This window comes from Lemur catta, chromosome 19 (genome assembly GCF_020740605.2).
Source record: "Lemur catta isolate mLemCat1 chromosome 19, mLemCat1.pri, whole genome shotgun sequence".
NCBI lineage: Eukaryota > Metazoa > Chordata > Mammalia > Primates > Lemuridae > Lemur > Lemur catta.
This window is the reverse complement of record NC_059146.1, coordinates 18,598,229-18,612,039: the sequence shown is the minus strand read 5'-3', so window position 1 is coordinate 18,612,039 and position 13,811 is coordinate 18,598,229. Positions and strand designations below refer to the sequence as shown.

Here is a 13,811-nt window from a genome sequence, read left to right as displayed (position 1 = left end):
CTTTCCTCAACAGCTGCCTCTTGTCAGCAACAGACCCCCACTCTACCCACCTGTGGGGAGTTGGCTTTGTACTTCGAAGTGGAAAGGCAGTGGGAACATGGAGTAGGAAGGGATGAAGGGGAGAAATCAGGGGGATAGGAATGCTGGCTGTGGGTGGGAGGCCTATTGTCCTGCCTGAACACCAACATTGAGTTCTTGAGAAGAGAAAGGGAAAAATGAGCGTCGGGCGAGGGAGGAAAGTGAATTCTTGAGATCCCCGACTCTCTCACCACCCACATCCACAATTCAGAGCCTTTTCTTATTCTCATACATGAGACATTGCGTCACCACCGTTGACTTTAAAATTGGGCGTTCCCTTGCCAAGGGAAATTTGGGGATGTATACATGGTTCAGCCCAAAGAAACCACTTTATTCTCTTCAAGTCCTTCAAGCGGAGGAAAGAGTGGAGTAGCAGCTATCCAGGGAAAACTGAAATCCAGGCACATTTGTAATAACAGTCTCTGCACGACTCCTGCAGCAGTTCCGTACCCTGTCTTCTTCAGCTCCATCTCCGCAGCTTTGCCAGCTTCTCCAAGTTTGGAGCTGTGGAACTATATTACCCAGAAGACGCTGCGCCGTGCGGCGGGGTCGCTCGACCAATGGAAATGGGTGTTTCCGTAAACGCTCTGGGCGGGACTTCCGGCGCCGGGTTAGTGGCTATCCATTTAGGGGCTCTTCCGGAGGGTTATCTGAACCTAGGGCCCTGAAAGCTGATTCTGAATTGAGGAGGCGAGAGCGGGAAGGCGCGGGAGGAGGCAAGCATTGTCCTCACCGCACTGAGCCTCGGTGGCGGCGCCCAGGGTGAGCCGGGTGCCTGCCCCGGTGGTTCTCCTGTCCCCGCTCCGCCCTGAGAGTCCGATGGCGGCAGCCGTGCTGAGGGACACGGCTCTGGTAAGTGCCGCGTCCTCCGGTCCTCAACCGTCCCGCCCATCACCCAAATCCGAAAGCCCTGCGAAGGCCGCCTGCTCAGGACCCTGGGTCCAAAACAGTGGGGCGCTTGTGGGCGAGGTTCTGTTTCTGACACCCAGTGTGACAGGCGGCCGGCACGTGCAGAGGCTCTGGCGTTCCTGAGCCCATAGTCCATAGTCCATGGTCATAAACCTGAGATTTGCACGGTGTCTGGTGGACAGCTTGTGTGAGGGGAACGAAGCACACGTGAATTATAGCCCGAGCAGGGCCTTCGTTCTGTGGGCGCTGCTGGGCCATATAGAGGTGGAAACAGAGGAGGGACTCAGACTGTTTCTCAAAGTTTTCCAAAGGCTTCTCAGTGGAAAACAGACTAGGGTGGGATGATGAGGGTGAAGACAAAGAGACTCGTAAATAGGTAAATCCAAGAGACTAATGGAGAGTTCTGGTGGGATTGATTATAGAAGGAGTTGGAGTGACCAGATCTCGGATCAATTTTAAAAACTGAACAGGTAAAGTGGTCACAGTGACTCACACCTGTAATTCTAGCTACTCAGAAGGTCAAGGTGGGAGGATCGCTTGAGGCCAGGAGTTCAAGACCATCTCTGGCAATGTGCATACCAGGGAGGCATAGAATGTGCATCTTGGGAGGGTGTGCAAATGTTTGGCTGTCCCCAGGGCCCTGGCACTGAGACATAGGTTGAAGTGTGAGCCCTGGTGTGATTGTATCTGAGATGAAGGATTTAGGGGACCTCAGGGGAACTGCCTGAAAAGAGGGGTGTGGCCCTACATGCCAGGCTCAGAGCTTAGATACCTGCCTACCTGCCGGTTGTTGCTGTAGGAGGACACAGTGACCTATGGTACCTGAGGAGAGGTATCAGTGGGTATCAGTGGCCTTGGGATCTGTGGTAATATCTGTGGTTGAGACATGGAGAGGATGGTGAGCAGGGATGTGTGTTTAGGGGATGCCTAGAATCCCAGGGAAGGAGGCTACATATAAACTCAACTTTCCCTACCTTGGTAGGGCCATGTGACCTTTGAGGATGTGGCTGTCTGCTTCTCTCAGGAGGAATGGAAACTGCTTGATGAAGCTCAGAAGCTCCTATACCGCAGTGTGATGCTGGAGAACTTTGCACTTATTGCCTCTCTGGGTAAGGCCCTCATACCGCACACCAGCATCTTGGGCTGGGCTCTGTTCTTCCTCATTTTGCTAGGGACAGGTCTGTCCTTCTCATGGATGGACATTGTTTCCTTCCCCAATGTCCTGAAGTAGGTGTTGTAATGGATAGGCCTGTGCTGTAACACTATTGCCTTCTCTCCCTGAGCTGCCTGAAACCCTTGCAGGAAAGGGTTTGGGGGTCCAGAATCTTGCAGTCAGCCTAGTGTATCTCATCCTGTTGGCCTCTGCATAGCCTGGTTATGCTGTGCAGATCTGTGGCAGTTCTGTGCCCCAGGTTCTGCCTTCATCCTCTAGCCAACATACCTCAGGGTCTGTATGTGCCAGGATTGAGACAGTGACTTGATCAGTTTAACTGGGTTGTTCCTGCAAGACCCTTCTCCAGGTTCTTTTTGTACTGTTTAATTTTCTTTCTTGTGGTCTGTTGTGGGGTGGGTCACTCTGGCCTAGTGCTGGCCACTTACCTGTCCTGTCTCCCTTAGGACTTGCATCTTCCAGGACCCATGAAATATTCCAACTGGAATCATGGGGAGAGCCCTTCATGCCTGCCTGGGGATTCGTGGCTCCAGCCATGCCAGAAGGTACTGGGAGGGTGGAGCTTAGAGACATATGAACTCAAGGATGGGTTCAAATCATACCAGGAGTCTTTCCAGTGGTCCTTGGTGTTTTGATGCCAAAGCAAGGGGCCACCGCTGATTTCCATCTTTTCTTCCTCAGTTGCCTACTTATCATTTCTGTTCTGTTTTCTGACATAGGGCTGTCCCCCATTTCTCTGCTTTCCATGTTTCACCCCTTCCTCTGCAGCACCCTCTGGCAGTGGCTTTCACTAAATGTGTTGTGAGGTGTGCAGCTATGCTTGGATAGTCCTCAAACACCAGCTATTCAGTTGCAGTTGGTTTCTCTGGGCTTGAACACCCACTTTTGCACTGTGTCCTGTGTCCCCAGCAATCAAGGCCCTGCAGAAGCCATTTGCAGGAGTGTGTTGGAGACCCTGCCTCTCCTCTCTGTGCTGCACCCCATCCTTGCATCCTTAATGCTCATGAGCCCCCCTAGTCTGTAAACTTACCAGGTTCAGCATTGCACAGTGGGTCCTTCCCCACCCTGACCTCTTGTTCTGCCAGCCATCCCAGGGACTCATTATAGGAAGTGTCAGACACACATTAGAGAGAGGGCTGTCTCCTCGCATCACAGTCTACATCGGCATTTCTCTGCTTTCAGGTTGTTGGCATGGAGTGGAGGCTAAGGAGATTCCTTCTGAGCAGAGTGCTTCTGTAGAAGTAGTGCTTGGTTCACATGTTTATCAACACCAGATGCTGAACTGTAGAGAGAAACTCTTAAAAAGAGAAGGAGGGTGGGTCCCAGTTTTAAGGAGCTGCAGAGTCCACCTGTCAGAGAAGCCCTTCCACAGCAGAGAGGATGAGAAGGACTTCCCGACCAGCATGGGTCTTCACAAGCACCAGGTGACTCACAGTGGAGGAGAGTCACACAGGAGCACCGAAAGTGAGGAGGCCTTTCACACTGGAAAAAGGCATTATAAATGCAATGAATGTGGGAAAGGCTTTGGTCAGAAATATTTACTTGTTCAGCACCAGAGACTACACACTGGAGAAAAGCCTTATGAATGCAGTGAATGTGGGAAATTATTTAGCCACAAATCCAACCTTTTTATACACCAAATAGTTCACACTGGAGAAAGGCCTTATGGGTGTAGTGAATGTGGAAAATCCTTTAGCCGCAATGCTGACCTCATTCAACACCAGAGAGTTCACACTGGAGAAAAGCCTTTTACGTGCAATGAGTGTGGAAAAGCTTTCAGGCATAATTCTACACTTGTTCAGCATCACAGAATCCACACTGGAGTAAGGCCTTATGAGTGCAACGAATGTGGAAAATTCTTTAGCTTCAACTCCAGCCTTATGAAACATCAGAGAGTTCACACTGGAGAAAGACCTTATAAATGCAGTGAATGTGGGAAATTCTATAGCCACAAGTCCAGCCTTATTAATCATTGGCGAGTTCACACTGGAGAAAGGCCATATGAGTGCAGTGAATGTGGGAAATTTTTCAGCCAAAGCTCTAGCCTCATGCAACATCGGAAAGTTCACACTGGAGAAAAGCCTTTTAAGTGCAATGAATGTGGGAGATTCTTTAGTGAGAATTCCAGCCTTGTTAAGCATCAGAGGGTTCACACTGGAGCAAGGCCTTATGAGTGCCGAGAATGTGGAAAGTTTTTTCGCCACAGCTCCAGTCTTGTTAAACATCGGAGGATTCACACTGGAGAAGTGCCTTATGAGTGCAGCAATTGTGGGAAATCGTTTAGCCAGCGTTTCAACCTCATTCAACACCAGAAAGTTCACACTGGAGAAAAGTCTTGAATGCAAAAAATGTGGGAAAGCCTTTAGCCACACCTCCAATCTCATTCATCACTGAAGATTTCACAGACCTGAAAGGCCTTATGAATGCAAAGAATGTGGAAAAACCTTTAACCAAATGTCTGCTCTGCTTCAGCAACAGAAACTTTATAATCCACATAGGCCTTATGAATACAGTGAAAGAAGAGAAAGGTCTTAGGAGTACATGGTACATGCTATCTCCTAGTCTGTATAACTTGACTTAAAATGGAGAAACACTGAGAGTACCCTTTATGAGGGAGCCAGCAACTGGACATCATCCATACAAATATGCACACTGGGGACCGGATGAGAATTCCTGACAGATTGCCCCTCCCAAGAAGATAGTGTTCTTCCTGGGAGCTCCAGGGAGAGGGAGCCCTGCGTTTTCAAGTCCACCAGACTAGAGTAGAGTTTCCATCTTGTTGAGTTAACAAGGGAGGAGGGAAGGAGTGGTCTTCCTTCAAAAGTGACTGATTTATTGTTGTTACTGAATGTTAGATTTTCTTGAATAATTATTTTTTAATTTGCTATATACCCATAGCACCATTTCCAGAGACTTTGAATTTTCTTTTTATAATTTTTGCTAGTTTGGCTGAGTCTATGAAGTTTTTCATGCTGTCATGCTGGAATTTGATTCAAATGTTTAAAATATCAAGAACCTGAAAAATTGTGTTCTAAATAGTTATGCATTTCACATTTCCTCCTGGAGTATATTAAATTCCCAGTTTCTTCACATCCTTACCAACATTCTGTATGTATGTAAATCATGGGCCATTCATTTTAGCCATTTTAGCAAGTGTGTAGTAGTAGTTCATTGTGGTTTTTATTTGCATTTTCCTAGTGACACAGTGTTGAACATTTTTCATGTGTGTATTTGTCATATATCTTCTTTAATGAAATGTCTGTTCATATTGTTTGCCTATTTTTTAAAAATTTGGTTGGTTTCTTATTGTTTTGTAATTTAATAATAATCCTAGATACAAGTTCCTTATTTGATATAAGCTTTGACAATATTTTTTCACAGTCTGTGGCTTTTGTTTTAATTTCTTAACAGTATCTTTCCTAGAACAGAATTTCTTAATTTTGATGAAGTCCAGTTTGTCTCTTTGCTCTTTTATCAATTATGCATTTGGCGTTGCATTCTCTCTCTTATTGTACCATATCTTTGCCTTTAAGTAAAAGTGTGAGTTTGCTGTTGGATTCTTATGAGTCTTTTAAAATACTAGAAGAAGATAGAAAATTTAACATATTAAATATATAGATAATGTGTACATATTCCCTATCTCTTCTGAGACAGCCCAGCAAGCACTGGCATTCCAATAGCTTTGAGCATATTTACCGCCCCGTTACTTTTTTTTTTTTTAAAGGAACCAGAGCTACTTAGAAAAGAGGCTGTTTTCAGATTGGGGCAGAAAAGGTACAACATGAGCCTAGGAAATATACTTGCATTAGGAAGTAAAGAAATGCCCGCAGGATAATGTTGATCTGTTAGCTTTGTATTGCTATCTGAAGAAATTACCACAAACTTACAGCTGGAAACAAACAAATGTATTATCTTACAGTTCGGTAGGTCATAAGTATAACACAGGTCTCACTGGGTTAAAATCGAGGTGTTGGCAGGATGGTGTACCTTTGTGGAGTTTCTAAGGGAGAATCTGTTTCCTGTTCATTTGAGTTATTGGCATATTTCAGTTCTTTGTGGTTGTAGGACTGAGATTCATTTTTCTTGATAACATCAGCTAAGGGTCATCCCTCGAACATGTAAGAATTTTTACAGATTACTTAAGGAATAAGTAATACAAATTGTACATAAACTCTTCCAAAAAGATAAATGTTCAAGTACTTCCCAGCTAATTATAGGAAAGCTAGTATTAACATGACACCAAAAGCAGGCAATGATATTAAAACAAAACTATAGACCAATACCCTCATGAACATGGACACAAAACCTTAAAAAATTTTCACAAATTGAATCTAGCCATATCCATATATAAACAATAATAACTATAACCTGGGGAGGTTTATCAGGAATGCAAGGTTGATTCAAGAATTCAAACTTGGCCGGGCGTGGTGGCTCATGCCTGTAATCCTAGCACTCTGGGAGGCCGAGGCGGGCGGATTGTTTGAGCTCAGGAGTTCGAGACAAGCCTGAGGAAGAGTGAGACCCCATCTGTATCAAAAATAGAAAGAAATTATATGGACAACTAAAAAATATATATATAGAAAAAATTAGCCAGGCATGGTGGTGCATGCCTGTAGTCCCAGCTACTCAGGAGGCTGAGGCAGGAGGATCTCTTGAGCCCAGGAGTTTGAGGTTGCTGTGAGCTAGGCTGATGCCATGGCACTCTAGCCCGGGCAACAGAGCGAGACTCTGTCTCAAAAAAAAAAAAAAGAAAAAAAAAAAGCACATTACTAATAGAGAAACAAAAAATTACATTGGGCTTCTCAAAAACTATTCAAGCAAGAGAGATTAGAGTGAAATATTTAAAGTGTTGAGAGAAAAAGAAACTCACCAACCTAGAATTCTGTACCCTGCAAAATTATCCTTCAAAAATAAAGGAGGCCAGGTATGGTGGCTCACGCCTGCAATCCTAGCTTTCTGGGAGGCCGAGGCGGGAGGACAGCTGTAGCTCAGGGGTTTAACACCAGCCTGAGCACAGTGAGACCCCATCTCTAGAGATAAGAAACAAAAACACAAACAGACAAAAATAAAGGAGAAATATTTTCCCAGGTAAACAAAAATAGATGGAATTTCTTGCAAGTAGACCTGCATTTCAGGAAATGTAAAAAGTTTTATAGAGAGAAGGAAAATGATACAAGCCAAAAACTTGAATCCACACAAAGAAAGGAAGAGTACTGGAAAAGGAATAAGTGAAGGTAAAATAAAACTTTTATGTTTCTTATTTACAATTGATCTAACAGACGACTTTGCCTAAAATAATAATAGCAACAATGTATTTGATTATGTATGCTTATGTATACTTGTTTTTAAGTGAAATAACTAACAAAAATGATATAAAAGACAGGAGGAAGAAATTACGATTATTGTGTTATTCTAAGGTAATTGCGCTACTCATGAAGTGGGAAAATGTTATTTGAAAGTGGACGTGGATTACTTGTAAATGGATATTGTGAAGTCTAGGGCAACCACTAAAATAAGTTTTTTAAAAAAGTATAATCGATGTGCTTAAAAAAAGGAGATGAAATTATATAAAATGCTCAATTAAAACTACAAATGGCAGAAAAAGAGTGGAAGACAAAAATAAGAACAAAGAACAAGGGAAACAGAACAAAGTTAACAAATATGGTAGATATTAATCCAACTATATCAATAATCATTTGGAACATCAGTGGTCTAAATGTACCAATTAAAAGAGAGACTGTCATACGCAATAAAAAATAAGACCCAACTATATGTCACCCAAAAGAAACCCCCTTTAAATATAAAGACATATATAGAATGAAAGTGAAAGTATGGAGAAAGATATACCACACTAACACTAATCAATAGAAAGTGGAAGGCCTGTGTTAATTTCAAACAGAGCAAACCTCAGGGGAAGGAGAGTTATCAGGGATAAAGAAGGGCATTGCATAATGATACGGGGTAAATTCTCCAAGAAGACATAACAATCCTTAACATGGAAGCATCTAACAACAGAGCATCAAAATATGTAAGGCAAAAACTGATAGAACCGCAAGGAGAAACAGATAAATCCGCTATTACAGTTGGAGACTTCAACACCCCTCTATCAGTAATTGACAGATCTGGCAGGCAAAAAATTAATAATAGCATAGCTGGCCTGAACTACATCATCAATCAAACGGATATAATGGACATCTTTAGACTTCTTCATCCAATGATAGCAAAATATACATTCTTCTCAGGCTCACAAGAAACATTCACCAAAATAGGCCATATTTTGGGTCATAAAACACACTTTAACAAATTTAAAAGATTACAAATCATACAGTGTCTGCTCTCAGATCACAATGAAATTAAACTAGAAATCAGTAACAGATAGCTGGAAAATCCACAAATACTTTGAGATTAAATAACATACTTCTAAATAACCCATGCATTAAAGAAGAAATCAAGAGAAATTTCAAAATGTTTTGAATTAAATGAAAATAAAAACATAACATCAAAATTTGTGAAATGAAGTAAAGTAGTTTAGAAGGACATTAACAGCATAGAATGCACATATAAGAAAAGGATGAATATCTAAAATCAATCACCTAAGCTTCTACCTTAGGACACTAGAAAAACTAGAACAAATTAAATCCAAAATAAGCAGAAGAAAAGGAATAACAAAAATTAGAGCAGAAAACAATGAAATTGAAAACAGGAAATCAATGGAGAAACTCAATAAACCCAAAATCTGGTACTTTAAAAAGATCAGTAAAACTGATATCCTTTAGCCAGGCTAGCCAAGAAAAAAAAAGAGAATAAATAAATTACTAATGTTGAAAATGACAGAGGGGAAATCACTATAGATTTCACAGACACCAAAAGGATATAAAAGAATATTCCAAACAATTGTATGCCTACAATTTTGATAACCTAGATGAAATGAAATGGACCAATTCCTTGAAAGACATAATCTGCCAAAAATCTAACACAAAAAGTAGACAATCTGAATAGGCCTATATCTATTTAAAAATTGAATCAATAATTAATAACTTTCCAAAACAGAAAGCAACAGGTCCAGATAGGTTCACTAGTAAATTCTACCACACATTTAAGGAAGAAACTATATAAATTCTCTACAATCTCTCTCAGATGATAGAAGCAAAAGGAATACTTTCCAACTCATCTGTCCAGCATTATAATGCTAAAATCAAAAAAGGCCTTACAAGAAAAGAAAACCACAGAGCAATATCTTTAATGAACATGAATGCAAAAATTCTCAACAAAGTATTAGCAAATTGAATGCAACTCTGTATAAAAATAACTATACACAAGAACCAAGTGGGATTTATCACAAGTATGCAAGGCTGGTTCAACATTCAAAAATCAATTAATGTAACATATCATGTCAACAGGCTAAAGAATAAAAATCACATTGCATATCAAGAGATTCAGAAAAAACATATGACAAAATCCAACACCTATTCATGATTTTTTAAAAATCAGCAAATTAGAAATATAGGTGAATTTCTTCAACTTGATAAAGAATATCTATGAAACACCTATAGATAACATACTTAATTCTGAGAAACTCAAAGGTTTCCCGTTAAGATAAAGACAAGGATGTTCCCTCTCACCACTGCTTTTCAACATTGCACTGGAATCTTACCTAATGTAATAAGTCAATAGAAAAAGGTATACATATTGGGAAGGAAAAAACAGAACTGTGTTTGTTCATATATGATATAATTGTCTATGTAGAAAATCCAAAAGAGTAAACCCCAAACTCCTGGAACTAATAATAACCAATTATAGCCAGTTTTTAGGACACAAAGTTATTATTAATAATAAAAAGTGAATAGCTCTTCTATATACCACCAATAAGTGAAATTTGAAATTAAAAACACATCACCATTTACATTAGCATCCCCCAAAATGTATAAATCAAATGAAGTATGTGCAAGGTCTATATGAGAAAAACTACAAAACTCTGATGAAAGATGAGAAAGAAGAAATAAATAAATAGATATCCCATGTTCACAGATCGGAAAGCTCAATACTGTCATCCAGGAGCAAAACAATTGATAAGCTGGACTTAATTAAAATTAAAAACTTCTCTCTGCTAAAGATCATGTCAAGAAAATGAGAAAACAAGCCACATACTTAGAGAAAAATATTTGCAAAAAATAAAAAAACACGTGGTAAAGAACTGTTATCCAAAACATACAAAGAATTTTTAAAACTGAACAATAAAAAATGAAAACCTCAATTAGAAATGGTCAAAAGACCTACATAGACACCGCACCAAAAAAAAGATACACAGTGGGGAGAGTGGGCATCCTTGCCTGTTTCAAATATGACAGAAAAAGCTTTCATCTGTTCATCACTGAATATGATGTTAGCTGTGGGCTTTTCATATTTAAATTGTGTTAAGTTCCTTCTACACCTGATTTGTTGAGATTTTTATCATGAAAAGATACTGAGTTTTTTCTAATGCATTTTCTGCATATATTGAGAAAATCATACGGTTTTTATCCTTTGTTCTGTTAATGTGGTATATCACATTGATTTGTGTACATTGAGTCAATCTTCATCTTAGGGATAAATCCCACTTAGTCATGGTGTACGATTGTTTTAATGTGTTATTGAGTTTGGTTTGCTAATATTTTATTGGGGATTTTGTCATCCACAGTCATTAAGTATATTGACCTGTAGTGATTTTTTATTGTTGTTCCTGTGGTGTTTTTATATGGCTTTGGTATCAGGGTGATGCTTACCTTATAAAATGAGTTTGGAAGTGTCCTCTCTTCTATATTTGGAAGAGTTTAGGAAGGAGTGGTAGTATAGGTTCTTGAAGTGTTTGGTGGAATTCACCCATGAAACCATATGATCCTGGGGTTTTCTTAGTCGGAAGATTTTTTATTATTGTTTCAATCTCCTCATCTGCTCTATTCAAGCTGTCTATTTATTTCTTCCTGATTCAGTCTTGGTAGGTTGCTAGGAATGTTTCTAGGAACTTATCCTTTTCTTCTATATTGTCTAATTTGTTGATGTATAGTTCATAATAGTTCCTTATGATCTTTTTATTTTTGTGCCATCCAGTATAATATCTCCTCTTTTATTTCTAATTGTATTTATTTGAGTCTTCTCTCTCTTTTCTTGGTAAATTCTAGCTAGAATTTGTCTGTTTTGTTCATCTTTGCAGAAGATAACTCTTAGTTTTGTCTAGTTTTTCTAATCTGTATTTCATTTCTTTCTGCTCTAGTTTTTATTATTTCCGTCCTTCTGTGAACTTTGGGCTTATTTTGTTCTTCTTTTTCTATTTCCTTGACATGTCGTTTATTTGAGATCTTCTTTTGTAATATAGTTGTTGGTTCCAAAGATGGTCTTCTGTTTGTCTTTTTAAATAAAATTTCATAATTGTATGTTTTCTATTTAAGAATTTGATTTTGAGTTAATTTTTGCATAAGGTGTGAGGTTTATCTTGATGTTCATTTTTTATTTTTTTGCCTGTAAATGTCCAATTGTTCCAGCACATTTGTTGAAGAGTATCATTCCTCTTGAACTGCTTTTGCCCCAGATCAGAGGCCAGGGCAGCAAGTAGGATTGCTCCTGGCCCAGGCAGGGTGTAGGAGGTCCCATCAGGTAAGCTCAGACAGTTGAGCCAGGAGGCACCACTAGCACAGGCAGAAATGCTACCAGATGGGCTGCAGGGACCAGCAGGAGACAAACTGGATGGGCAGGGTGTTGAGAAGCCAAGGACTTTTGGAGGCAGAGCTAGGAATACCATGCTACATCTCTGTGTTCAGCAGGGAACAGCCTGCTCAGCCCTCCACCTTGCCAACACACTGGGGAGTGGAGGTACATAAGACATTTATTTCCTGCCCCACAGACCTACAGGACACCAGGACCCTGTCCATTCAGCCTATGTGGGCCTAGCACTTCTATACTCTAAAGTAGCATGAGAGGATGAGTCCCCCTTGCACCTAAAGTTAGAACTTGTCGCCCATTCAGTCTCAGAGCACCAGCCCTTGAAAGTCCTGATCAGCTGGATCTTCAGAACCCTGCTCGGATGCCTGGTGTTTACCACCATGGCGAGTATCCAGAAACTGACCAGGACACTGGGCTGCTAACCATATAATCCGTCCTGGCAGATCTGCCATCCTCTTTTGGGTCCCAAGGCACTTCCCCCTTTTTCTGTGCCACGACTCCCCAAGAGATCATAAACCCAGCCATTAAACCTTCATCTACTCCTGACCCAACAGTTAGCCCCCAGCATGGGGTCTCCTGAGCTCACTTTTCAGCTCAGCAGTCAGATTTAGGCTTTGGCCTCGATCTATTTACTGCTGGAGTGGGTCACTCTGAGTGGTTCCTCATGGGAAGTGGTTCCTTTCACTTTACCTGGGTTTCTAAGGGCCCTCTACTTCCTGACACTTAATCCATGTTACCCTTGAGAGAGACCCTTACACATGTCATAAAGGAACAGAACTGCCAGATCTGTGATGACGATGAGACAGTAATTTATTAACACTATACTGTATTCTAAGACTGGGCTTCTTTCCAGGGAACAGGACTGCGCAGTACGGATTAACACCCACTACCCAGCCTGCAGTGTAGTCACTTGTCTTTATTATATTGGTGAAATCCTGCCTCATTTTAGGATGATGATTTAACCCAAGGTGCAGCTGGATTGAATACAATTAAAAGTTTTCAAACATAAATTAGTCAATTCATAACTTATGTGGGAAACATGATTTCTGGCAACCTGTGTCCTAAAAGTGGAACTTCAACATTGCACTCTCCCAAGAAGAAAATAACCCAATGAACACAAACAACCAGTACATACATCACTGAAGAAACCATGAAGGTGTTAAAGAGTAAGTACATTCCACAGCCTTTCACCAAGAAAAATAATATTTACCTATATCCCTAAGTATCACATCTTACATAGTGCATATTTAGGCCACCAATTCCCAATTTTTATGTATATTCACATCACCTGGGAAATTGCCCAGTTCATCAGATGATTCTAACCCACCCAGACTGTGAGAATCTTAACTGTAGACCATACACTGTGATGATCTCACTATCACCTTTGAACAATCTGTTCTAAGGGAAAATGCTCAGAGAAAAGCTTCTCCAATACCAGGAATAATTCCACTAAATTCAGTCTTCCCTAAGCCACAAAATACAGTAAATGTCATGCAGTAGCTAACCCAGCCACCTTATATGCTTTTTTCTCTAGATTTTTTGAGGTGAGCAGGCACACTGGAGACATCTTTCCTCCAGGAAGTTCTTACCAAGTTCTTTTAATGTGCTGTTGAGTTTGGTTTGCTAATATTTTATTGGGGAATTTCTCTGATGTAAATCAAAATTTCTCTGATGTAACTTGTCCTAACACAGAAGATCTTTTTCCAAACACTAGAAATATGGCTTCTTATCATTATTATACTTGTAGTTTTTCAGCCCAAGCCCTGAAAACTTTCATGAGCTAGCAAGAAAGCATTCAGGAAAGAAAACTGACGTATCTATGTCCTGCATCATTTCCACTCTGTACCCTCTGTAAACTGAATTTGATAAAAAAGTGAAGAAGCACAGATGTCCTGAGGCATCCATTGTTGGCAGTGAATTAGTTTGTCCTCTATTCCTCCAGACTGGAACTAGCTAT

The 13,811-nt window shown here is 40.6% G+C and overlaps 1 protein-coding gene across 1 annotated transcript; it reads left to right on the top strand.

Annotated features, from left to right (window-relative positions):
• Window positions 1–897: 897 nt before the first annotated feature.
• On the top strand, window positions 898–5,347 carry LOC123624170 (zinc finger protein 773-like). The gene is made up of 4 exons (XM_045531803.1): window positions 898–930; window positions 1,970–2,096; window positions 2,605–2,703; window positions 3,341–5,347. The coding sequence occupies exons 1-4, from the start codon at window positions 898–900 to the stop codon at window positions 4,495–4,497; spliced, it is 1,416 nt and encodes a 471-aa protein (XP_045387759.1). The 3' UTR covers window positions 4,498–5,347.
• Window positions 5,348–13,811: the final 8,464 nt, after the last annotated feature.

Excerpts from the sequence above, each read along its gene's own strand:
- LOC123624170 (XM_045531803.1), top strand. The coding sequence starts at position 898 with ATGGCGGCAGCCGTGCTGAGGGACACGGCTCTG. Across the intron at positions 931-1,969 it reads TGCTGAGGGACACGGCTCTG|GGCCATGTGACCTTTGAGGA; the intron begins GTAAGTGCCGCG and ends CTACCTTGGTAG. Across the intron at positions 2,097-2,604 it reads TGCACTTATTGCCTCTCTGG|GACTTGCATCTTCCAGGACC; the intron begins GTAAGGCCCTCA and ends TGTCTCCCTTAG.